Below are 26,916 nucleotides of genomic sequence, written 5' to 3'. Positions count from 1 at the left end.
AAACATCTGGATGCCTAAGAAATATCGTATAGTACAATAAACACATGATTATTGGAAACATAATTCGGATTTACAAAACGTGCGTCAGACCAAATCATGGTGTATACAACAGAGGCGAGGATAGATAGAGAGAAAAAAAAAAATCCGAAAAACCAAGTAGAAAAACTACTACTACTACTACCATCACGCCATTTCCCCGTAGGGGTAGGCAGAGAGAATGGACCGCCACACACGTCTATCCTGGCATACACTCCTAGCCTCTTCCACATTCATACATCTTGTCATACATGCCCTTCGGTTCTGTCTGCTTTTGACATGACCAGACTTAAGATTTTGGTTTATCTGATCATGCCACGTCTTCCTCGGCCGTCCTCGTCTAACGTTGCCGTTCATTTTTGCCATATATACTTGTTTTACCATTCTCTCGTCGTCCATTCGTTCTACGTGACCGAACCATCTCAGAGACCCTTTCTTAATCTTATCAATTATACTTGTCTCAGATTTACACTCTCGCCTGATTTCATCATTCGTAACCCTGTCATACATTGATTTCCCACACATTCGTCTAAGAGATCGCATTTCAACCGCGTTCACTCGGCTTTCATCCTTCCTCTGCCAGTTCCATGTTTCACTTCCATACATAAGTGTTGGGGCTAAAACTCCGTTGTGCACTGCCAGTTTACCTTCGATTGACATATTTTTATTAGAAATTACTGTGATTAGTTCTCCGTTCATTTTGTTGCCCGCATTCACTCTTCTTTCAACATCTTTTTCTACTCTTCCATCTCTTGAAAACATGCTTCCCAGGTACACAAATTCTTCTACTTGCTCGAGACATTCGTTGTTTACATTTATTATGCAGTCAGTAACCTCACCTCAGAAAAACTAAATAGAAAAACTAAATAACTGCTCAGAACGTCAGAGATGAAAGTACAAAAGGCACTCGCAGGGAAACCCAAAAGAGGCAGAATCTAGAGTCAAGAAGTTAGACGGATTTGCGATACCCAGTGCATAGTAAATAGATTATGGAGAGATTACGTCCGTAATCCATTAATCGAAAGCTCTAAAATCCCCTTGACCATTGCTCACGAAATCCGAAATTTGTTTAAGTTGTCTTTGTTGTAGCTAGCTTAGGAATAACGCGTCCATTTATTTTACGTCAGTGGTTCAACCTACGTTTCTTGGAGACGCAGGCGGTGGTTTGGAATAATTTGGATATATGACTAACTTCGAGCCAACGAACTTCACTGGTGCCCACGTGTGTTGATTGATTGGACAAAAAATGAATATATTTTGCAAAAAGCACTTCCTACTTCTAGAATGTAAAGGTCAAGCAGTTAACAGCGATATTCTGATTACTTAATTACCGCGCAAGAGGCTCCGCAAGACATTACCACATCAAATTGCAGAGAACTTTGCAATCTACACTGTATATTTATTCATTTCGACGGTTACGCCTTTAAAAAAGTATAAAATAATATTGAAAAACAATTATAATGAAACAAAACACCTGTACAGAGTATAGAAAATATAGATACATAAAATAAAATCAGCATAAAATAAAGATACAATAAAAGAAAATTAAATAAAAAATTACAACATAGATATGCAGCAAATTAACAATAAATAAAGAGTTTAAATAAAACAAGTATTGAAGTAACAGAGGCGATGTATCATACTCGTAGCATAAACAGCCAAACAAGTATAACACTTAGTGCATATTTATAATTTAGAAAAGAAGTGATGAAAAAGTAATGATTTTAATTTGTATGAAGATAAATCAAATAAATCTAAGCTTCCATGTTTGTTCGCTAACATGTGGAGCCGTGGACTAGGTGAGTATTTAGCATAGTTTGAACTATGCAAATCAACAGCAAAAGAAGTATTTTGACTCATCCCACGCTGTTTCACATAAAAATTATTTAATAATCAAGAACATTATTTAATAACTTGAAAAGCAGCACTAAATCTGAAATTTCCTTTCATCACTAATACATATAATTTTAACTGCTTCATTAAACAGCAAAGTGGCAACTTTATCGAGTCTATTTTTTAAAACCAAAAACTTTGTTCCAATAAAGGAAAAAAAAAAAATGTATGAAGCATATGTAAAAACTAAAATATGTTATATGCAACTACTATGGGGAACAGGATATCAAAATGACATAAACAGACTACAAAGACAGCAAAATAAAATATTAAAGTTAGTATATGACCTTCCCTATCTAACAGCAACTAAAGAACTTTTTGAACAAACTAAACAATTAAACGTAACTGAACTTTTTAAACTAGAATCTTTAAAATTTATTCATAAATTGGCCACTGATGTAATTGTAGACGAAGAATTAAAACTTGAAAAAAACTGTAGTAAACATGAACACAATACGAGAATATCAGAGAAATATCATATACAATCTTTTAAAACGAGAAAAGGACAATCGAGACTTATAAACCATGGACTGAAATTATACAATAAACTACCAGACAAAACTAAACAAAAGACTCAGACAACCTTTACAAAAGATGTTAAAAATATTATTATTAACAGTAGAATGTGAATTTTAAAAGTGAAAACATTTTATTAAATGTATGTAACCCGTAAGGGTTTATCAATAAAATTTAAATAAAATAAAAAAATTTAAAAAAACATTAATAGTTTAGCTCTTCAATTGGAATGTTTAACTTGAAATTCATAAATTTTAAAAACTTGTGTTGGACCTTCTCCACACTGTTTATATATGGGTAGCATAATATATTCTTATTCTTAGAGGTGGAGGTCAGTGCTATGCAAGCTCCTGACGTCACTGCGACCTGTGAAGATCTATTGTGACGTGTCTCCGTGAATAGTTCTCGCCCTCCACGCCCAGGTCAATAAAGAGCCTGGCTACTGTGTGGAACGCGAGAGGATACATTTTGCTAAATCTCCCCGTCGAAGCCCAGATACATAAAGTATCGGGCTATTAGGAAAGGGGCGGGCTCTTTAGCTCTTTTATGGGAAGATAAAGACGTCATACCTTCACCTTGACGGTATAGTTGAAGATAAACTCTCTAGCGATTACGATGATACACCACCGACCCCCGACCTTCAAGATTTGGGTAGGTACATCGATGTGAAACAAGATGAAGCGTACGTCACGGTACACATATCTAAGCACTGAAATGACATAGCTTCAGTATGACGTCATAGTTGAAGATATAAGTCTCCCGACCGACTACTAAGATACACTACCGATTCCCCCACCATCAAGCTTTGACGCAAGTACTTACTTTTTACCTAAATTTATTACGATTTACCTAAATTTTTCATCGTTTTGAGGCTGGCATTTTTTTTCTTAAAAGCCTATTCAAAATATAAGAGAGAAACAAGTAAATTTTGAAGTCGGATTAAATTCCGACATAACTGTCAGTTTTCGAAACGAGTGGCTAGATGCGAAAAATAATGTCACTAGAGTCTGCCCTATTAACATATCAGAGTATCTAGGCGTAAGAAAGTTGCCACTGTAAAAAATAAATTTAGTCGTTATATTTTTTCTATCTAATTTACTATCTTTCTGAGTGTAGGTATCGTGACGTTAAAGGATTCGGGTTTGTAGTAAATTGTTAGATAAATACAAACGATCGTTAAGCGTACCGTCTAGGTAATTTCCTAAAGTCATATAAAACTCATATTCAAGCGAGCATTTCCGCTTGAATTGGGATTTATTGGAGTTTAAAATCAGAGTATCTAGGCGTAAGAAAGTTTCCACTATGAAAAAAAAATCGTTATTATATTTTTAACGATTGTTTTACTATTTTCCGGAGTGCACGTATCGAGACATTAAAAGAGCCAGCTTTGTAGTCGCTCGGTAGGTAAATACAGACGATCGTTAAGCATATCGTCTTGGCAATTGTCAAAAGTCTTTTGAAAATCATGTTCAAACGAGCATTTTTCGCTTGAATTGGGATTTATTGGAGTTTATAATCGATTTGAAGTGCGCACTTTCTATCACAGAAGCCTATTTAAAATATGAATGAGAACATTTTTTAAAGGATCTGTAACGCGGACTATTTTTTGCGGTCATTCATTGGTTCGTTTCGATCATACGATGTCGATATGGCAAGTAGGTAGAACATACTGAGGTAAGATATACATGGTACAGAAGTTAAGTATACCGTCTCGATATATACAGATGAAGATAGCGTTCATAATTCAGGCCCAGGTTTAACTAGTGGTCCCCCGAGAATGAGGCTCTTTTTATGATGTAAAGCATCACATTCACATAGAATGTGTATATGGGTTTCCTCATCTGCACTGCAGAGCTTGCATCTAGAAGTTTGGGAAAGGTTTATTCTAGCGAAATGTTTGTTTGTTCAATCTGCAGTGCCCTGGGCGGGCTCTAGTGATAACCCTCACTTGATGAGGCTGAGCTTCTAAAAATTCATCGAACAAAGCATTCCACAAAGGAGGTCCCAAAACAGAGCCCTGAGGACAGCCACATGAAATCTCAGGTGGTAAGAGAGTAATTCCCTTACATGGATACATCCTATGGATGAATTACACTCTTATCACCTGAGATTTCATGTGGCTGTCCTCAGGGCTCAGTTTTGGGACCTCTTCTGTATTAAAAAAAAACTTCCACGTACCTTTTAGAAATGCTCGGTAATGTCAGGAAGAGGCGAGTTCGGGCGTCCTTTTTTAGAATCCTCACAAAATTTACTCGTTAATAAAAATTATATTTTAAACACTATTTTGCGCATACAAAACACTTTTTAAAATATACATAATTACATATGTGAACAATGTTTTTCGTTTTTCGTATGAAAGCATTCGGAGATTTATCATTAATTAATTAATTTACTTTTCTATATTTATTACATGGTTAGTCGTTATCCTAAAATATGAAAAAGGCGTATTATGTACGAGAATTGAAATCAAGTGAAGTAAAATAAAGTAATGAGCTGAGACCTTTATTTATGCGGGTGAGATTCATCTGAATTATTTTACCTACATACTAGGCAACGTCTGAAAACTTTTTTTTTATATACATCTTTGACCGGGGCCGCGATTGCGATTACAAACGCTCCTTTCATCGGTACATCTCGAGGGGGGAGTAAAATCTAAATTTATGTACGAAAATGTAATACTTGAGGGTATTAGAAGCAAGCTTAGAAATCACCATTGAAGGAGTTTTTGAGATTTTTGCAAAAAACTTTGAAAAAATAATTGTGAGATTTGTAATTATGCTTCACCAACTCAATGGAGAATGCTAAGTTTGCGGTGTCTAGTAGTAAAATTGAAATCTGTTTTTGCAAGATTTAGAGACGGGTTTGAATTACGCTGTTATTTAGGTAGGTAGGATTTTATGTACAGTTTATTTTGGCATCAACAACTAACTTTCCGTTTTTGGTGGAGATTTCTAAGTTTGCTAATAGAAATATGTTTATGCAAGATTTAGAGACGGGTTTGAAATACGCTATTATTTAGGTAGGTAGGATTTTATGTACAGTTAATTTTGGCATCAACAACTAATTTTCCATTTTTGGTGAAGATTTCTAAGTTTGCTAGTAGAAATCTATTTTGCAAGATTTAGAGACGGGTTTGAATTACGCTATTATTTAGATAGGTAGGATTTTATGTACAGTTTATTTTGGCATCAACAACTAATTGTCTTTTTTGGTGGAGATTTCTGAGTTTGTTGATAAATCCACCTGGTCCATGAAGAAGTATGGAAATTTTAAAAAAAATCCGGCTTTGCCTAGTATGTAGGTGAAATAATTCAATTAGATGAATCTCACCCGCATAAATAAAGGTTTCAGCTCTTTAGCTTCACAAACATCAACAGATGAAAGAATTGAAGGAATATAGATGTTCAAATATGGGCAGAATGGGAAATGTTACACAGTGTGTAAAAGGGCCACTTAAACCAGCCAATGATAGGTCATGAATCATGAGTCCTGTAGATGCCTAGACTTTTGTATTCACTTTTCTAAAATGTTCTTCATCTCTATTGTAATATTTCATATTAACAGCTCCCTAGTGGGTTGAATCCAGTCCTTGTCTACAAAAATATTGAACTACTCAAAACATTGTTGATGTCTTGGTCCAAGAAGAAGTATAAAAATTGAAAAATATTGTAAAGTAATTCAATTAGATGAATCTCACTCGCAACAATAAAGGTTTTAGCTCTTTAACTTCACAAACGTCAACAGATGAAAGAATTGAAGGAATATAGATGTTCAAATATGGGCAGAATGGTGAATGTTACACAATGTGTAAAGTGGCCACTTAAACCAGCCAATGACAGGCCCTGTGGATGCCCAGACTTCTATATTCCCTTCTCTAAAATGCTCTTCATCTCTGTTGTAATGTGTTAATATTTTCTTTATGTTATTTTTAATCATTTTAACCAGGATACACCCATGGCTTATGAGTTTGCCCTATGACATCATATAGAATGGCCGTCAAATTGAGTATATGCACTTTTCATCTCAACAGATGGATCCTATTCGCTTATCTGCACACTCAAAACAATAAAAACTTTATAAATATATCATGCACAGTGTAACAAGCAAGTTTGACTACAATAATATTAAAAATTCGGATTTTAAATTATGTTTTTGAGAGTTTTAAATTACTTTTCGTAAGTCAAAATCAGCGGCCGCGACGCGAAACGTCAGACGAGGTCTAAAAACTAACCATATGAAAAGTTTAAAATGGCCAAAGTTCTCCAAAGCGTCTTGAACCCACGAGAAAACAACAAAATCACAAGTAAAACAAGTGTATTTAAACAAAAAACACAAAACAAAAGACGTTTTGATGAAATCACAGGCGTACGTTTGAAATAAACTTTTCGACAGGTGGAAAAATTGCACCTCCAAGCTTTCTTTCGTGAAGTTTCGAAGGCTTTAGCAATAAGGTTTTGTTGATTGTTCGATAGTTTTCTTTGCGCTTGTGTTCTTGGGTTGTCTTTTTACTAGTTGGCGGCTGTGGTCGCAATGCCTTGTGTTTTTTCAGCTGTGTAGGAAGGTGATAGCGAAGGTGAGCACTGCAACGGTACATATTTTTACTTTCGATTGAGTTATTCGCTATTATGCAATATTACAAATGTTTTAATGACTTATATCTTTGGAGACTTGTTCGGCATTTTCAAGAGGAGAGTGAAATTGCTAGTAAAAATATGTCGATCGAAGCTAGAAAACGGGGTGTTAGTCCCAACACTTATGTATGGAAGTGAAACATGGAACTGGCAAAGGAAAAAAAAAAACAGAGTAAGCGTGGTTGAAATGCGATCTCTTCAAATGGAAATCAAACACGGGTAGTAGTCTGAATCTTCTCAACCCCCTAGAAAGTGATTATTTACAGATTTTTATTTGTTGCATGCGTTTACATTTAGCTTCAAACTGGCTGGCTACACTGATCATTAAATGTCAAATTACTATGAACACGTGAAATCAAACATGATGATTTTCATTTAGAACATTATTGCGATATTAAGCATTACTCAAAACAGTTAATTAGGTTGAATTGAGCAAACAGCATTCGTTTTTTTCCGTTTTTTACATCATTTGACGTTTAATCACCAGTGTTACCATTATGTGAAGCAAAGTTTCGTCGTATTAAAAAAAATCCCCTAATTAACCACTCTAGGGGGTAGAGGATTCTGAATACCACCACAGGGTTACGATTACGAACGACGAAATCAGATGAGAATGAAAATTTGAGACATATGTACAGAGGAAGTTCAGTGGTTTTTTTCATATTTTTTGATTTGTTAATAGACTACTAAACTAAGGAAATATTAAAAAATATATATATATATATTTTATATATCGTATTATCAAGGCTATGATTTTTTAGTGTTTTGTATTTCTGAAATTACTCCGCATGTGACGTCTCAAGTTTTCTTCCGCATCTTTTCAGTCAGTTCTGCCTATTAGTCCGCTGAAATACCGTAAACCAAAAAAATTCCGTAACCCTATTATCATTGGTTGATTCATATGAACCAGTGACGTCGTTCGCATTTATTAAAATTTTTTTTTTTCGTGCATTTTCAAGAAACTTTGCCTTCTAATGTTTACCGCGCGTAAGAAGCATTCTTTGTATCCAAATTCCCGTAAGGCTGAAGATCCCCATTGTTAACATTAAGAAAGGATCACTCATGTAGATGGTTTGATCATGTAGAACGAGTGGATGACGAAAGAATGGCCAAGACGACCAAGAAAGACGTGGCGTGATCGGATAAACCAAAATTTCAAGTCTGGTCATCTCAAAAGCAGACAGCCGAAGAGCATGTATTTTAAGATGTAAGAATGTAAAGGAAGCTAGGAGTATATGACAGAATATATGTTAATATTTACAACTTCCTAGGGGGTTGAATACAGTTCTTGTCTACAAAAATTCTGATAAACTCAAAAAATTGTATACAAATTTAATTTGTGTTAGTAGGCAAACTAGAATATTTGATTTTAAATTTTTTGTCACTCACACATAAGAAAATGTTTGCGGAAGGTTAAACGGATTGTAAGTACCTACAGTAAGTAATTTAAAAGCGCGACAGTTGTCAATTAATGGTTTTATTCGAAGTTGTAAATAATAATAATATATATATAAATAAAATGGTCCGTTGCATATCTCTCTTCATTGGCAACCATATTCGAGTAGTTTACCTGTAATATTTCTATCTCAGTTTTCCTTACAATCCCCGATAAATCCATCTCTTTCTCCCTCAAGGAGTACGTTTGAAAACCTGTTTTGGCCGAAGCGAGACGGCAACGCCAGACAGTTGTGTTCTGTTTCATTCTAATTCACCTTTAATGGAATTCAGCATTACGTGATAGCGGCTGTCTCTTTCCAACGCCTTGATTAGAATGCGGAAAACCAGTTTTGAAAAGAGAGGAACACGAAACGCGTTTCCTTTCGGTAGATATTGCAACAAAATTTGTTGCTACGAGGCGGGAAATTTTGACAGATGGAAAGGAAAACTTCGTCAAAATGTTCATTCATTTATACAGACGCTAATAAATTGTTAGTACATGTGATGCGTTCCTTTTTGTTTCATGCGTATAGTATTTTCGTTTTTATTTTCTTTGTTGAGACCACTTTTTTCTTGTATTTAAAAGTAGTTTGAATGACTTATTACTTTAGTTTAAAAATATAAATAACTTTATTTGTGTAATTCATGTATTTTATGATCATTTTCATTAGAGCCTCGTGGGTCATAGGGCACCGCATTGTTATTGATTGGATGAAACATTTTGGTTAAACGCTAAATGTTGGCAAATATTTTTTAACCCATTACTGACTTTCTGTCTACCGCTTTCGAGACGAATACGTCTTTTCGTCAGGACGCTAAATATACTAACAAGCAAATCCCACTATACACCTATACCATATTACTTGCACCACAATATATTACCGAAGTGCTGTGGTACGCATGCTGTTGGTAGCTATGTTTTTTTTTTGCACCACAACAAGCCAGGAGACCTAATTACATTAGTGAATTACAGCATAGAATACCCAGGCTTGAGAAAAACACATTTATTTTAACAAATTACAACAGAGATGAAGAACATTTTGGAGAAGGTAATGTAGAAGTCTAGGCATCTACAGGGCTTATGTCCTGTCATTGGCTGGTTTAAGTGGCTACTTTATACACTGTATAACATTCACCATTCCGCCCATATTTGAACATCTTTATTCATTCATCTGTTGATGTTTGTGAAGTTAAAGAGCCGATACCTTTATTAATGCGGGTAAGATTCATCTAATTGAATTATTTCACCTAAATGTATTATGATCTAAATTTATTGCAACAGAGAGGAAAAACAGTTTTAGAGAAGGTAATATGGAAGTCAAGACATTTACAGGGCTTATGACCTGTTTATTGGCTGGTTTAAGTGGCCACTTTACACACTGTGTGACATTCACCACTACGCCTATGTTTTAACATCCACATTTCCTCAACTCTTTTATCTGTTGACTTTTGTGAAGTAAAAGAGATGAAACCTTTATCATGTGGGTGAGATTTATCCGGCTGAATCAATACCCCCGAGGAAATGTGGATATTTAAACACGGGCAGAATGGCGAATGTTATGCAGTGTATAAAGTGGCCACTTAAACCAGTCAATGACAGGCCATAAGCCCTGTGAATGCCTAGACTTCCATATTCCCTGATCAAAAATGTTTTTTCTTTCTGTTGCAATAAATTAAGATATGATTTTGAAGCTTAAGAACTGTAATAAAATAAATAAAACGACTTTGTTTTTAACCACTATTTTTTTTTTTTTTCTACCGACCCAAGCAAACAAGCTTTATCGTCAAGGTTTACGCAACTAATGAATTGATTCCTTTTTTTTTTATCATGTTCACTAAATACTACACGTGGACCCAATAAATCAAGTCGTTTTTTCCTTACACAGGTGGTAATTTGATATCATTATTTTCGAAGTTAGACACGAGAGGACTTAAAGAAATATTGTTTATTTGGTTATTAATTGTTTTCTTATTATGAATGGCTTTTTTAATTTCTAAGTTGTCTAATTTTAATATTTTATTTTCAACATGAAGTACTTTTAATCCAGTATTTTATTATAATGAATAACCACAAAGTTAGTGATTCAAATATAAACTTTACTTAAGAACTGTAATTAAATGTACTTTTATCCCCATTTTGCTATTTGTTGTGGTTCGTGTTCTACAAGTATGTGCTCATTACTTTTCAGCCTACCCACGCACAAAAAAAAACACATTTAATAAAACAAATTTGCATTTTTTTAAAAAGAAATTGTAATTAATTATAAATACAAAAAACTTATAAACTAGGCAAGAATCTTACATTATTCTTTATGTTTCTGGCATATCCCCCCCAGGCACCAACTAGAAAAAACAAATAAAATCTAATAATACATAATATATAAGAAAAAGAGTTTACGTGTGACGTTTGTATTCCTGTGTGTGTATGTGAATGTGGTGAATGAATGAGGGAGAGTGTGCATGTCCATGTCTGAATGAATGAGGGAGAGGGTGCGTGTGTGTGGGTGCGTAGGTATAAAAATATAAAACTTCTTATCATATTGAAAAGTGTGCAGGAAAGAGCTTTGTTAAAAGTTTGATTATAAAAATAGAAAAATAATTTATATCTACTTTCGAAACTTTTCTATAAATATTTAAGTCAAGAAATGTTATAAATTATATTTTTTTAAGTGTAGTAAATTTCTAAACCTCATTCTGAAAAAAAAGCATTTTATTTTAAAATTTAATTGATCCACACTGAATGAATAATGTGCAACGAGTCCCATACAATACGAGTACGGTATGTAACCACAAAATGCAGTGAATACGATAAATGTCAACAATAAAACAAAGTTTGACAATGAGCGCACGTTAATTCAAAACTAACATACAAATACATATTATATGCACCTACAGATAATATAAATATGAATAGTATGTAAGTTTGATAAAAATTATTTGAATGATAATCAGAAAGGTTCAATTAAATCAGCACTCAAATTACCATAGTTATGTTGTTCCCGTTGAGCAGAATCTGGTCCAGCTTGGTGACTCTCCTCCCTTCCGGAGTCGACTCGTACTCGGTAACATCCTCAAGCAACATGTTAACGAAGTCATCGAACCCCAGAAGCGTCCCGACAATCTCTTTGTCGTTTTTCATAATGATGTGGATACGAGATCTTATACACTTGTCAACCAGTTCTGAAATGCATTAAAAATGCATTAGTAATTGATGAGTCTCATCCTCGGGGGACCGCTGGTTAAAGCTGGGGGTGTTAAAGAGCTCGCCCCCTACCAAATAGCCCGATACTTTACGGATCTGGGCTTGGGGGGGGAGATTTAGCAAAATTTAAACTCTCGCCTTCCACACAGTAGCCAGGCTCTTTATAGATCTGGGATTGAGGAGCGAGAACTATTCACAGGGACCCGTCACAATAGATCTTCACAGGTCGCAGTGACGTCAGGAGCTTGCGTAATAACATTGACCCCCACCACTAAGAGTAAGAATGATTGACAACTCCGGGGGTCTTCAAGTCACTGTAGATTGGATAATTAGGTACTCCACACGCATGGGTTTAAAAATCAATATTGCGAAAACCCATGTACTGTGTAACACTTAGTGCCTTGATGCCCAAAATCCCCTGACTCTGTCAAACCAAGACATCGAAAGGGTCGAGAGCTTCAAATACTTGGGTGTATGCGTTACGGAAAATGGCAGCATTTAAAAAGCGCTGGGAGTGCAGCTAGGAATAGCAGGCACCGTAGTCAACAGTATGAAGGCTCAGTGAAAACCAAATGCAGCCTAAATAACTCTTATTCTCCTTCAGGAATGCGTACCGTGGCACCTTACTAGGGTGGAAAACAGCAAAACAATGAGATTTGTAAGGAATGAGGAAATAAGAGAATGGACGCAACAAATTCCGGTAACAACTGTCATCAAGCGGAGGTGATACAGTTGGCTGGGCCATATACTGCGGATGCCTCCTGAGAGCCTTAACCACGCTTACCTACTTTACAAGGCATGAGCTGCTCGACATCCTGGACGTCTGCGGCTGTTGGTTGGCAGTTAATGTCAGAACTACGGGACGCGAACCTGACTTGGGAGGGTGCACAGGAGCTGGCAGCCGACAGAAAAGCCTGGATGATTTTCATGGACAACATATGCTCCAACTAGGGAGCGGACATGGAATCGTAAAATGAACAAAAATACCAACTGTTCAAAGATTTCTTTCAAATTGGCATTTTATTTTCTTGATTTTTGATTTTGCCAACATTTCACTTTTTGGAGATGCCACTCTCTTCATGAAGACGGAGCATAGTACACAATAATTTGAAATATGTAATAATTGACAACTAACCTAACGGCAGAAGTGTAGACGGATTTGCCGGTGTTGTGATTTGAGCCATAATGACGTGATTTGGAAGCTTAAATTCACAGACAGGGCAACAGAATCAATTTGTATTAAACCTTTGATTATATTTCTTCAGTGCTTTTATTGAACTCGTGTTTATTTTTCACGATTCAACGCGCATGCCACAACCCAATGCTCAAAACTAACCACAAATTATTCCCAGACTAACAGTCAAACCGGTAGAAAAACAGTCCAATTGACAACCAGAGATTCAACTCGCTAACTGTAGTCTGTGCTCGCTAATTACTAATTACCACAGATAAAAGCTTCTGACTAATTGACAGCAATGTTGCTAGACAAGTTTAAAGAAACGTAAAAAGTACTCGCTTAACCGAATAGACAAAGGGCATTATTTCAAAAACAAACTTTCACGCCGTTTCTCTGTAAGGGTAGGCAGAGAAGATTGAATGCCATACCACTCGGTCTTTTTATACAAATCTCGCTTCTTCTACATTCATACATTTTCATGCAAGCGCGCTGAGTATTCCGACTTTTGACATCTTTATCTTCAAATATTTGTTGGGTTGGTCTATAAATATATTGTTGTATAATTTATGTTGCGCCATTTTTGTGAAAATTGCCTCAAAGGCGCTGTACAATAAATAAATATACCAGCACGTCTTGCAGCTACAGAGCGCTAGATGGTAAGAAATCTAGCTCCCATTTACACATTTTAAAAATTGACAAATATATTTACTGTATTATGATATTCAAAAACAATAATAATGTAAATCATTTCAAGGAGTAAGATTACAACACGTCTTTCAGCTACTAAGCGCATTTATGGTTGAAATTCTAGATCCCATTTACAAAATTTCGGTATTTTATAGTTGATATTTGGAAACTAAATAACCAATCATTGTGCAGCTACAAAACGCATGGACGAGTGGAATTTTGGTCATGTCATGTCTTTCTTGGTCTTCCACTATTTCTGCATCCATCAACGTTTACATCGTTAATCTTTTTATCAGTGCTTTCGCTGTCCATTCGCTCTACGTGTTCCAATCAACGCAATGCTATTTGCAATCAAATCTAAGGAAATGATATAAAAGAGTGACAATTTCTTTATTTATTGCAATACATATTTCTCAGAATAATAAGGCGCCACTACTCTAGAACCGCCCAAAAGAACAAAAATCATTCTAGTATTATCAATCACAAAGTTAGCTATAGTTTACAGTAAAATATGTTACACGTTGTTAAACCAAACATCTGCACTGGTCATGCCTTAGGAGTGGATGTAGAAAAGAAGAAGTTGTAAATAAGCCATATACTTGTAAAGTGTATTTAATATTTAATACTAAAACCTTTATTTGTAAATTGTACGAGCACATGTGTAAATATTTAAATAAATTAAAAATCTATAACTCGACATTGACTAAAACACCCCAGTTGGGAGATGAAAAAGAAAAAAAAACTAACAAGAAGAATTATTAATCTTAGAAGTAACAACAATCTTCCCAAATTATTAAAATCAATGGCAAATATTAAAACCATGGAATTTACATAATTCTACGACTAAAACATTTAAATCTAAATAATAATAAAAACATATTAGACCCACCTTATCCTGGTGTTTACTACATACAGTGAAAACTTGTGTATCTTTTAAAATATAATATGTACCATAATTTTAAGGAATCCGTTTTAAATAGTAAAATGGAATGTCAATTAAATACAACATATTTATTTTATTAATTATGGTTCACAAACAATTAGCATTAGGTACATACGACGCTGTTATAATAATCACAATTTGTACATATATTTATTTATGCGGCATTAAATTGGTTCATTACCAATATAAACTTTAAATGACATTGTAATTTTTTTATCAAAATTTCTTAAGAACACGTTGTTTGTTTTTTGAAATATTCCAATGTTGTTAATTTCTTTAATATATAAATTAAAATTAATGTTAAATGAACTCCCTCTTGCATAAAGATAATCTAGAGAGGTAGAAATGTTTTTTTAACTATTTATATGCTATATGCAAAACGTTTTTAATTTTATACTTATTTTACTAACATTTTTTTTCAGTAATTAGGTACCTAATAATAAAAAAACACATTTCTCTGCAATTTATTGTTTGTGGTAATCGTTTAATTTCTGTCTCTTGTCTATTTTCCTCAAATGTCAAAATGAGGTGATATTTTCGTGCTACGTGATAAATCGCCTTCGGCCAATGTCGTCCGCATTTTATTAGTTGTGAACAGGAAATTCACAAAAAATCTCTTGAAAATGGAATTTAGTACTCCAGCGGGTTCGTGCATGGAGCGGACGATCAGTGTCAGTGAGAAAAATCAACAAACATCGAGGAAAAGTTTCGACGAGATTTATGACATAAAAAGGACGTTAGATTGGATACAGGACAATAATTTTGAACGGGTGGGTGACAAAATCGTAGCTTTTTTATGATCATGTCCCACACAGTAACACGACCCCTTTTCACATCCAGAATAACAATAATATTACTTAGATATCGACAGTATTTTGAGTTTGCTCAAATTTTTGTAGACCAGAACTGGATTCTACTCCCTGGGGAACTGTTAATATTAACATATTACAACAGAGATGAAGAACATTTTAGAGAAGGTAATATAGAAGTCTTGGTCAAGGGCTTATGACCTGTCATTGGGTGGTTTAAGTGGTTACTTTACACACTGTAACATTCACTACTCTGCCCAAATTAGAACATTTATATTCCTTCAATTCTTTCATCTGTTGATGTTTGTGAAGTTAAGGAGCTGAAACGTTTATTTATGCGGGTGAGATTTATCTGATTGAATTATTTCACCTACATGATAGGCAACACCTGAAAATTAGTTTTAAATTTCAATTAACAGATGAAAGAATTGAAGGAATACAGATGTTAAAATATGTGTAAAGTGGCCACTTAAACAAGCCAATGACAGGCCATAAGCCCTGTATATGCCTGGACTTCTATATTACCTTCTCTAAAATGTTCTTCATCCCTGTTGTAATATGTATATGTTAATAGCTCCCCAGGAAGTTGAATCGAGTCCTTGTCTACAAAAATTTGAACAAATTCAAAATATTATTGCTTAAAATGTAACATGATTAGAATGACAGTTGTCAGAAAAAGTGACGACATAACTTTATAGTAACGCTAGGAGTTATTTATATTGACACATGAAAAATCATTTCTATCTGGTGTGTTAATTTATTTTTTAATTATGACAAGCCATAAGCCCTGTAGATGCCTGGACTTCTATATTACCTTCTCTAAAATGTTTTTCAATCCTATTGTAATATGTAAATTACTTGGACACTTTTTTGAAATGTGGTGCCACAAGAAGATTTTAATCTTTCCCTTACTGTCCTAAAAACACCCTCGAGTTACGGTGCTGTGTAGTCACTACACATAAAAAAAATAATTAAAAAGGGAAAAATAGAATATTAATAGGGAATGGCTTTAATTAACCATAATTTAATTCGAATGTGATAATATTTCAAATCTAACTGCTGAAAACATGAAAAAATCATTGGGTATCTCTCACAACTCGGGCGAAACGTGCACCTGCGCCAACTTCCCGTGAGCTACTAAGTAGCTATATAGTACGGGATTACGTGACTGACTGAGAGTATACTTTTGATGATATTTGTTATTTATCCCCGATTTCCGATGAAATGCTTTTTTATGCCAAATATTATTATTTAATAAAATATTATTTCAGTCAATACGTAAATGTGTAATGGAGGAAAACTGAAAATCTAAACCCAATATTTATTATATTATAGTTATTAGACGCAATGTGTACTACCTACACATCACCGCGCACCGGGGGGGAGGGTTAATAAAGATAGTAGTCTCGAAGATGTTGCAAAATTGATGAAACCGTTCACTGTATATTCCAAATTTGTGGATTAAAGTATCCCTCGTCTTTTATTTATATTATAAATTACAATGAACTTCCAACAAAAATTTTCCTTTACAAACTTAAATGGTTTGAATTGCCCATCTCTCTTGGTATGTTTTTCAGCCTGCTTATTATTTCCAGGTATGTCTCCAGTTCCCCGACAGCCAGTTGGCAGACAGTGTCGCCTTATTAAGAAAATTAAAATCGGCTTCCAATAAAGAAATTTTTATTTTGGCAGATACCTCCTTCAACAGGTGAATATAAATTTGAATCCAATTCTTTAATTCTGGTTTCCAAATTAAGAAGCTGAAGTCTTGTATTCTGGTCACTTAGGAACATCCTGGACATTAGCACTCTCAGAACTGTGTTTCGCTCTTTTCCAGCCAGTGGCTACCTATGGTGTAATGGGCTGGGGAGGTTGTACGGCGTCTATCATGAACCCCCTAAAAAATGTACAAAAATTAAGTGTTGAAAGAGTGATACTTCGTTTAATCTATACATGGACAACTGTATGAAACAGATATAAGTATGGGCATTGGAGCAAAAATGGATAATTTTTCAGTAAGCTGCTCTTTGTTTGCTGATGATGGAGTTCTGTTACCAAGCAGCAAGGATGATTTGCAACAAATAGTCTCTAGAATGTATGATGTATGCCTGGAGAGCCAATTGGCGATAAACGAAAGTAAGTCAAAAGTGATGGTATTTGAAAGGGATAGTGAGGTTACTGACTGCATAATAAATGTAAACAACGAATGTCTCGAACAAGTAGAAGAATTTGTGTATCTGGAAAGCTTGTTTTCAAGAGATGGAAGAGTAGGAAAAGATGTTGAAAGGAGAGTGAATGCGGGCAACAAAATGAACAGAGCACTAAGCACAGTAATTGCTAATAAAAATATGTTAATCGAAGCTAAACTGCCAGTGCACAATGGAGTTTTAGTCCCAACACTTATGTATGGAAGTGAAACATGGAACTGGCAGAGTAAGGATGAAAGCCGAGTGAACGCGGTTGAAATGCGATCTCTTAGATGAATGTGTGGAAAATCAATATATGACAAGGTTTTTTTATATTTTTTTTTATATGGGAGTTGCTTTATTATTTACCTTGCTTATAATATACAAGGTTTATATTTCAAAAAGTGGATTTTTCTGCTATTAAATATCTTAAAATTTATCTAAACTATTGGGATCAGGAGGGATATATTAATGTGGGCTAATCGGGAACTTCTCAGCATTTGCTCACGTGGAGAGGAAACCACTTAAAACTCTTCAGGAGAAGCCGGCCTGTTGGCAGCAGTCAACAGGCCTGCCGTTCCACTAGAGGAGTGTTGGGCATTTTGTTCCCTACTTTGGTTTATTTTACCAATTTCCTGAATGATGAAATCAGGCGAGAGTGTAAATCTGAGTCGAGTATAATTGATAAATTAAGAAAGAAGAAGAGAAGGGAAATAATAGCAAAATTAAAAATTATTACATAAACATACATATATTTCGAAGGTCATCTGGACAACACGTTTAATAGTACTACATATAAATCTATGCAATGTCTCGCAGCAGTCTCCTGCAATGGTCTCTTCCCTTAGTCAAAATCCAGACTTGTACACACCTCCTGAAAATGGCTTTCGTTTTGAAGAAATTAATATGTTCATCCAGGACATTGAACACTCTTGGGGCCACAAAAGAGATATTCTAGATAGAGCTGAGCAATCGTCGTACATATTTTTGGAATTAAAAAATTCAAATTACAGGAAAACCTCGTACGAGCATTCTGCTGGGATCTGCTCTTGTAGCCGCATGACCAGAAACGCGATATTGTTCTGAACAAATTTCAATTTTCAACAAATAAACACGAATTTTTGCAGCGTGGCCAATGAAATGGGCGTTTTTGCGGCAATTCAAAATTACAAATTTAAAAGTATTTTTTAAGCTACTATAGTCCTTAAAATATAGCTTGATTAGAATGACATTTGTCAGAAAAAGTGACAACATAACTTTGTAGTAACGTCTAAAGAGTTATTTATATTGACACACGAAAAATTATTAGTATCTGGCGTGTTAATTTATTTTTTCAATGCAATGCTTGGCACATAAATCAACATAAATATATAAAATCAGCCTTAAAACTAAAAAATCACCAAAATAAACATTATTATTAACGACGTTCTTACAAGGTTACATCATTTTGCAAAAATAGAGAGAGATAATTATTCTTATGCTGAAATAGAGTCAATGTTAAATATTTCTTGTCTACAAAAACGTAGAACTAATATTGACTCCATATATATGTTCGGCATACTAAATGGTATAATCGATGTTCCATCATTACTGGGACAAGTAAAATTCAATATTCCGACTCGTAGATTGAGAAACAATGAAGTACTGTTCATCGATCAGCTTAGAACAAATTATGGCCTAAATTCTCATTGGAGGCGGGTCATTGGACCCGCCTTTGTCGTATTGTTAACTCAAGACAAGATCTGGACTTTTTTGGTTTAAGTTTACAACGATTTAAACGAGCACTAAATAAATAGTCCAGATCTTGTCTCGATGTCCCTTATGTTTGTCAATGCTTCTTTCTTTTTTTTAAAATGTTTTAAACTATTCTTTTATTGTAATATTTAAACCTTATAAATTGTATACATGGACAATGTCCGTTAATAAATAAATAAATAAATGTTAGAGATTGGGACAAATTGATCAATGTAAACTGATTGAATAAAAAAATAATTAATTTGATGGTGTTCATGAAAAAAGTATAAATATCTGTGAATGATTGTGTTAAACACACTATAATAGGCTTGTTATTGCGTTTTTATATAAATTTTCGGAAACAGAGTTTCATGATTGCATGAAAAAACTGATAAAATCGATTTGATCAGTGATCAGTAATTTCCCATCACTAATGACATTAGTTTGACAGCTGTCATTCTAATAAAGCTATATTTTATGGACTATAATAATTAGCAAACAAATTATTTTTTTTGCTGGACTATTTCATAGACCTATATTACTTTAAAAAAATATTATTCTTATGTCTTTTATTATTATTTTCCAGTTGCTGTGTTGATGAAGTTGCAGCCAGACACATAAATTCCGACTGCATAATTCACTATGGCCACAGTTGCTTAGCTCCTACCGACTTCCCAGTGCTCCACGTGTACAATAAATCTGAATCAGACACACACGCCACTGTTCAATCTCTCAAACAAATAGACTCTGAAGATCTTCTCATCTTATACGATGTGTCTTTGGAACATTTACGAGGTATGGACTCAGTGATGTCATAATCAAGTAAATAATTGGTATTATTTTTTAAGCAAATTTCACATTCGAGTCCTATATATGTTTGGATAATTAATATAGCGCCTTTTTTGTGAAAATCACCTCAAGGGCGCTGTACAATAAATAAACATCCCAGCACGTCTTGCAGCTACAGAGCGCATGGACGGCTGGGATTCTAGTTCCTCGTCTCCAATTATGATATATGGGAGCTAGATAACAGCACGTCTTGCAGCTACAGAGCGCATGGACGGTAAGAAATCTAGCCCCTATTCAGTGAAGTTTAAAAACGAAATAAAAAGCAAGATTTTAAAAATAGAAGTTAGATAACAACAAATCTTGGGGTTGGGGTCTAGAATTTCATGGACGGTCGAAATTCTCTAGAATAGGGTCTACCCCATTTACTAAATTTAGATATTAGATATTTGATAGTTGATAACATTTACATAATATGATAAATATAATATGATACATCGCAGAAAGTCTTGCAGCTTCAAAACGCATTGACAAGTGGAATTTCAACAACATAAGAATGATTTTAAAAAGTTAACAATAAAAAAAATACAAAAAACACAATTATAATACATCGAGCAAAGAACTAGTAAGTATGGCAATTAAGTGAACATAACAATACAAAAAATAAACGATAAAAAACTAAACAAAGATAGCATTCCTTAACCTATTATTAAGGTTAACAAGATGATAGACGATACTCGAACTCGAAGGGTCCTTGTTTTATTTTGGTATGCAGTAAACAGGATCTGTTGTCCTTTTCCTAGTAAAATAACTGTAAAAACATTTGGTTCACATTTGGCTGTTCCCTGGGAGATGATAGTAGATACGCATCTGTGTGCGTAGTGTAGAGTGTAGGTACCGAGGGATCTATTCCATATTACTAGTGTTGTAAATAAATCAAGTAAGATGCTTGGATTTGTACTTCAAAATTCTAGATGCTTCAGTTATACTACCGCGATTTGCACATTGTACGATACACTAGTCCGCAGCATACTAGAATACTGTTCCATCATTTGGGAGCCTTCTGAATCAAACCACATCCGTAAAATAGAAAAGGCTCAACCGCCATTTTTGCGATACTTATATCTTAAAGAAAATAATAATTATCCATTCTTGTATCCATCATTATTACTGGCAGGGACGCTGGATTACAACACCTTGAATCTTGTTGTCGAATTTTTCTTGGGAAACATTTCTATAAGCTGATTTCTGGAAGTATATATAATCCAAATATACTGAAAGAGATCAGTTTGTATGCTCCCAATAATTATACCAGAGCGAGATCTCACGCACTGTTTTACATACTCAGAAGCACGCACACTAATGCAAGACGGCCTCCGTGGTGTAGTGGTCAAGACGCTTGACTCACGCATGGAAGGTTCCGGGTTCGATTCCCGGTGAGAACACAAAAAAATTAATATGTGATTTTTCCCAAGCCTGGGTGCTCTGTGATGTAATTCACCACTGTAATTAGGCCTCCTGGCCTGTTGTGGTGCAAAAAAAAAATGTTTAAAATGTTTAAGTCAGAATTCACCCATTAGTGTAGATTTTATGGTATAAAAAATGATTTAAAAAAATAAAAATGGCACCTCCCTGGTTGGAAGCCGCTGATGATAGAGGAAGTGAGGTTTTGTTTACAAAGACAGTGATATGGCGTTTTATCCTATCTGCCTACACAGACAGGCTTGTTTGTTTTAAGATGTTAAGATTCTATTTCATGATATTTTTATTTTTAGAGTCGCTGTGTCAAAAGATATTCGAAGCATTACCACATGTCAAAATTGGCGTATTACCAAAGTCTAGCAACTCCAGAGACCCGACCGTATTCGGTAGAAATATCATAGACAAAAATGGGACTTCAATTGACATTAACAGTTTGCCTGGATCACATTTATGTTTTATTGGAAACGCCGGACCTACTCTGTTCAATATAGCAGTTTGCTCCAAAGGTATTGTATATTATCCATTGTCCATGTTGTGTATTGTCCACCGAGTTGACTGTTTTCAGAATTACCCGTCTTAACTATTAATCTGCCTCAGATGAGGCCCAGATGGGCATTAGACAATTTAAAAAAAAGAGACACAGTTTTGGTCATAAGGTTACATGAGGAGATCCCAGCAGAATCTCCGTAAAAGGTTTTCCTGCAATTTGAATTATATATGAAGCTACTTTTTAACTTCTTTGTGAACTTAAAGAGCTGAAGCCTTTATTCGTGAGGGTGAGATTCATCTGGCTGAATTATTTACCTACAAACTTGGCATCACCCGAAAATATTTTCACATTTGTATAATTCTTCTTGGACCAGTTGATATTTTCATAAATATTTTAAGTTTATCTAAAAATTTTGTAGACAATGACATTCAACCCCCAAGTTCTTCTTCACAGTCTCAATCAGAGGGATTGGTTTGCAGCAAAGTCCCGCATCTCGTCGTCCACTGGTCTCTATTCTCTGCGGCCCTCTTCAGCTCGACATATGAGGCGCAGTTCAAATCCTCGCACACTTGCTCCAAACACTCCCGCCAAGGGCCCCCTCTGTGATTCGTCACCTCAGCCGTTCCCTCTATTATGTCATGCAGGAGACCCTCCTTTTTTTAAAACAAATTTTAAAACATTCCAATTGAAGAGCTTAACTATAAATGCTTAATGAAGCAGTTAAAATTAATATGTATTAGTGATAGAAGGGAAATGCTGCTTTTCAAGTTATTAAATAATGTTCTTGACAGTCCCGAACTTTTAAATTGTGTAAATTTTTATGTAAGACAGCGTGGGGCGAGACATAATACTTCTTTTGCTGTTGATTTGCTAAATACTCACCTCTTCCACGGCTCCACATGTTAGCGAACAAACATGGAAACTTAGATTTACTTCATTTATCTTTATACCAATTAAAATCATTACTTTTTAATCACTTCTTTTCTAAATTATAAATATTTGTTTGACTGTTTATGCTATGATACATCGCCTCTGTCACTTCAATACTTTTTATATTTAAACCCTTTATTTATTTTATTTTTATTTAAATCTAAAAGTAGGGCACACATATCATACATATTGTTATGTGTGTTCTAATAATAACATTGCAAATATATTTAATTTATAAATTGTTTATCACATATGTCTTGACCATTATTTTAAATTTTTAAATGTTTTTTTTCTTCATAAATATTTTGTTCATTTCGTAATACTTTTTAATTGCTTTAAAAAAAATTGAATTTTTTGACTTTGCCTTTTTCCTAAATGGAAGTCTAATTTTGTTCTTTTCTCTAGTATTGTGATCGTGTTCATGCTGGTTCCGATCATTTTTTTTCCAAAATTCTGTTTTTTTATTAGAGTTTATAATTTTATGAACAAATATCATTGTATTGTAAAATATTCTTTGTTTATATGTTAATAATTTCATTTAATTTACCATCGACTTTACCCTTTATTTATTGTTAATATGCTGCATACCTATTTTATAACTTCTTATTTAATGTTTCTTTATTATTTCCTTATTTTCTGCTGATTTTATTTCATGTATCCATATTTTCTATATTTGTGTACAGGTGTTTTGTTTCATTATAATTGTTTTTCAATATTATTTTATAATTTGTCAAAGGTGTAAGCCGTTGAAATAAATAAATAATGTGGCCGATCCATTGGGCTCGCCTCTCTGAGATAGTTTTGATTAGGCGCCTCCCTTCTTCGATCCTCCTGAGAACCTCATCATTAGTGATGTGGTCAGTCCAGGAAATTTCTAATATTCTTCCGTAGCACCACATCTCAAAGGCCTCTAGTCTTTTTTTTTAAGGTTAATGTTACCAAGTTATTGAGATTAATATAACTCCTTGTCCTCGTCGACAAAAATTTTGACGAACTCAAAAAATTGTTAATAGGAGTTTGTTGAAACCCAAATTAAACATTGGTGTAGTCCACAACTCGATTTGTCGTAATATTATTTATTTTTCAGATTACCAACTGCACCACTGTGATCCCGTGTCAGGCGAAGCGTCCCTCTACTCGGAGAGCCAGTGGTTCAAGAGACGGAGATTTCTCATTGAAAAATGTCGCGACGCTTCCAGTGTCGGCATTCTCGTGTGCACCTTGTCCGTGCGCAACTACGCGGGCATCGTGCGACGCGTGAAGAAGGTCGTGCGAGCTAGCGGGAAGAAGTGTTACACGTTGACCGTTGGGAAGCCTAATATCGCCAAGCTCGCCAATCTCTCAGAAGTAAATAACCTTTCATATTTGAAATAATAAGTAATAATAATTTAACAACAACAACAAACCATCACGCCGTTTCCCAGTAAGTGTAGTCAGAGAGGATAGAACGCCACATCACTCTATCTTTGCATACAGATCTCGCTTCTTCTACATTCATACATCTTCTCATGCACGCGCGCCGATTATTCCGACTTTTGACATGTCCATCTTCAAGTATTTGTTGGATTTGGTCATGCCATATCTTTCTCGGTCTACATCTATTTCTGCATCCATCAACATTCGCATTGTAAAATATTCTTAGCCGTTCTTTCGCTGTCCATTCGTTCTACATGTCCAAACCAGCGCAGAGTTCCTTTCTTGTTATTTTCGATAATGCCTGTCTCAGCCTTACATAAGATACGGATCTCAACATTTGTGCATCTATCGTACATAGTTTTACCACACATTCGCCAGAGAGATCGCATTTCGACAGCATTCAGCCTACTTTCATCCCTGTTTTTCCAAGTCCATACTTTGCTCCCATACACCAGGGTCGGGACCAGGACTCCGTTGTGAACTGCTAATTTTGCCGCTTGCGACAAACATTTATTTGCCAAGGTTGATTTAAGTGCTCCGTTCACTTTGTTCCCAGCACTCACCCTCCTTTCAATATCTTCATTCTATTTTATTTATTACTTATTTATTTTTAAACGCACAGAGGGCTCTTACAATAATTAGTTATAGAGTACATAAAGTATTATAACAATTGACATAAAATAGAATCATAATTATTTATTTATGTAGGTACATGTTTATAATTTTTTTTTGTAGCTTACCTATAAAAAAGTCACCATTTGCTACTGCTACCTCAGGTCTCCCCTTTCTCTTCATCATCATATGTCACACAACAATTATAAACTCCGTTTTTCATTCTATTTCAGATACAAATATTTGTGCTGGTGGCGTGTCCGGAGAACGAACTCTACTCCTGCAAGGACTTCCTAAGCCCGATCATATATCCGTACGAGTTAGAAGTCGCACTGAATCAAAACCGGAACCAATTCGACACAAACTACTCGACCGACTTCAACGAGCTCCTTCCCGAAGGACGAAACTATCGCGAGGTCAGCGAGAACGGATCCCACCAACCCGACGTCAGTCTGATCACGGGAATGCTGAGGAACTTCACCGCCGAGGAAAGAAACGTCGGCGACGCCGCCAGCGTGGCCAATGTCCGGAAGGAGGATTGGGCCGTCGTAGAGCTGGGCATCGGAAGCTCTATTAGTAACCGAAGTTGGAAGGGTTTGGAGCAAGATTTAGGTCAAACGAAGGTGGAATTGGCTGTGGAAGGAAGGAAGGGTATCGCGAGCGGATATGAAGGGGAATTATTCTAAACTATCGCGTATTGCGGACTATAATCTTACGACGAAACATCTACGCACATTGTTGTAATGTGGCGCTTTATATCGCCGCAAGAAGCCACGCCGCATTTTCCAGCGACTCCTGGTTAAACCTGAGGATGTCAGAGGGCTCACCCCAAGCTAATACCCCGATACTTTAACCCTCCCTCCCCTGTGCCCGGTGCGCTGTGATGTGTAGCTAGTACACATTGCGTATAATATCTTTATAAATATAATAAATATTGGTTAACAAATTACAACAGGGATGGAGAACACCTTAAATAAGGGAATATGGAAGTCTAGGCATTTATTTATTTATTTATTAATGAAATCATACAGTCTTTATATAAAACAAGGTACAAAAGAACAATTAAAAAAAGTAAGACCAATAACAGACTTCACACTAATTTATTATGAATGCAGGAGGAGAGGGGAAAAATAATTGAATTCTAAAAAAGTAAAAATATAAATATTAACATATTACAACAGAGATGAAGAACATTTAAGAGAAGGTAATATAGAAGTCCAGGCATCTACAGGGCTTATGACCTGCCAATGGCTGGTTTAAGTGGCCACTTTACACACTGTGTAACATTCACCATTCTGCCTATATTTGAACATCTATATTCCTTCAATTCTTTCATCTGTTGATGTTGTATGTAAATATTAAATAAAAAGTACATAAAAAGGAGAAGACATTGTATGGCTACTCTACTTTCCTCCCTCTCTCTCTGCTTATGTTCATGGGAACATTTAAATTTATTTGTAAAAATTCACAACCAACAATAAGTTATCAGATGCAGTAAGTAAGTATAAATTAAGAGTTGAAATCAAAAGTTAAAATTAAAATTAAGTTAAAATTGAAAGATAAAATTAAAAATCAAACTAAAAGTTAAAAAGTTTACAGGCCTTATGACCTGTCATTGGCCGGTTTAAGTGGCCGCTTTACACACTGTGTAACATTCACCATTTTGCCTATGTTTGAACATCCATATTTCTTAAATTCATCAATTTGTTGATTTTAGTGAAGTAAGGAGCTGAAACCTTTATTGTAGTGAGAGATTCTATAGTGAAGAGAATTGTTTTCAGGCGTTGCCGAGTATGTGAAATATTTCAGTCAGATGAATCTCTTCACTACAATAAAGGTTTCAGCTCTTTAACTTCACTAAAATCAACAAATGGAAGAGTTGAAGAAATTTGGATGTTCAAACATAGGCAAAATGGTGAATGTTACACAGTGTGTAAAGTGGCCACTTA

The 26,916-nt window shown here is 35.0% G+C and overlaps 3 protein-coding genes across 5 annotated transcripts in view; 1 reads left to right on the top strand and 2 right to left on the bottom strand.

Moving 5' to 3' along the window:
• pio (zona pellucida domain-containing protein piopio) overlaps positions 1-6,730 on the bottom strand; it is an 82,487-nt gene extending 75,757 nt beyond the window's left edge. Inside the window, exons 1-2 of one of the 3 annotated variants that reach the window (XM_088232245.1) lie at positions 6,616-6,730; positions 4,624-4,745 (exon numbers count right to left, since the gene is read on the bottom strand). The gene's annotated coding sequence lies outside the window, so the exon portion shown is untranslated. Of the gene's footprint in view, positions 1-4,623; positions 4,872-6,615 lie in introns of all 3 variants that reach the window. The other 2 variants (XM_088232242.1, XM_088232246.1) reach the window with 2 other exon arrangements.
• Positions 6,731-10,742: 4,012 nt separating this feature from the next.
• Positions 10,743-13,127, bottom strand: LOC148277892 (U6 snRNA-associated Sm-like protein LSm5). The gene is made up of 3 exons (XM_088232226.1): positions 12,851-13,127; positions 11,497-11,693; positions 10,743-10,856 (listed from the first exon to the last, which is right to left on the bottom strand). The coding sequence occupies exons 1-3, from the start codon at positions 12,897-12,899 to the stop codon at positions 10,824-10,826; spliced, it is 279 nt and encodes a 92-aa protein (XP_088088352.1). The 5' UTR covers positions 12,900-13,127; the 3' UTR covers positions 10,743-10,823.
• Positions 13,128-15,017: 1,890 nt separating this feature from the next.
• Dph2 (Diphthamide biosynthesis 2) lies at positions 15,018-26,123 on the top strand. The gene is made up of 6 exons (XM_088232230.1): positions 15,018-15,292; positions 16,927-17,039; positions 19,838-20,046; positions 21,813-22,025; positions 24,027-24,286; positions 25,201-26,123. The coding sequence occupies exons 1-6, from the start codon at positions 15,146-15,148 to the stop codon at positions 25,651-25,653; spliced, it is 1,395 nt and encodes a 464-aa protein (XP_088088356.1). The 5' UTR covers positions 15,018-15,145; the 3' UTR covers positions 25,654-26,123.
• Positions 26,124-26,916: the final 793 nt, after the last annotated feature.

The sequence above is a fragment of the Micrasema longulum genome, unplaced genomic scaffold (genome assembly GCF_059751315.1).
Source record: "Micrasema longulum isolate JH-2025_06_02 unplaced genomic scaffold, ASM5975131v1 h1tg000958l, whole genome shotgun sequence".
NCBI classification, from domain to species: domain Eukaryota; kingdom Metazoa; phylum Arthropoda; class Insecta; order Trichoptera; family Brachycentridae; genus Micrasema; species Micrasema longulum.
Note: the sequence above shows the minus strand (reverse complement) of the source record. Positions and strands in the feature narration are given on the sequence as shown.

Excerpts from the sequence above, each read along its gene's own strand:
- LOC148277892 (XM_088232226.1), bottom strand. The coding sequence starts at position 12,899 with ATGGCTCAAATCACAACACCGGCAAATCCGTCTACACTTCTGCCGTTA. Across the intron at positions 11,694-12,850 it reads GTCTACACTTCTGCCGTTAG|AACTGGTTGACAAGTGTATA; the intron begins GTTAGTTGTCAA and ends AATGCATTTCAG. Across the intron at positions 10,857-11,496 it reads ACGGGAACAACATAACTATG|TTGGTGCCTGGGGGGGATAT; the intron begins GTAATTTGAGTG and ends TGTTTTTTCTAG.
- Dph2 (XM_088232230.1), top strand. The coding sequence starts at position 15,146 with ATGGAATTTAGTACTCCAGCGGGTTCGTGCATGGAGCGGACGATCAGT. Across the intron at positions 15,293-16,926 it reads AGGACAATAATTTTGAACGG|GTATGTCTCCAGTTCCCCGA; the intron begins GTGGGTGACAAA and ends TATTATTTCCAG. Across the intron at positions 22,026-24,026 it reads TATAGCAGTTTGCTCCAAAG|ATTACCAACTGCACCACTGT; the intron begins GTATTGTATATT and ends TTTATTTTTCAG.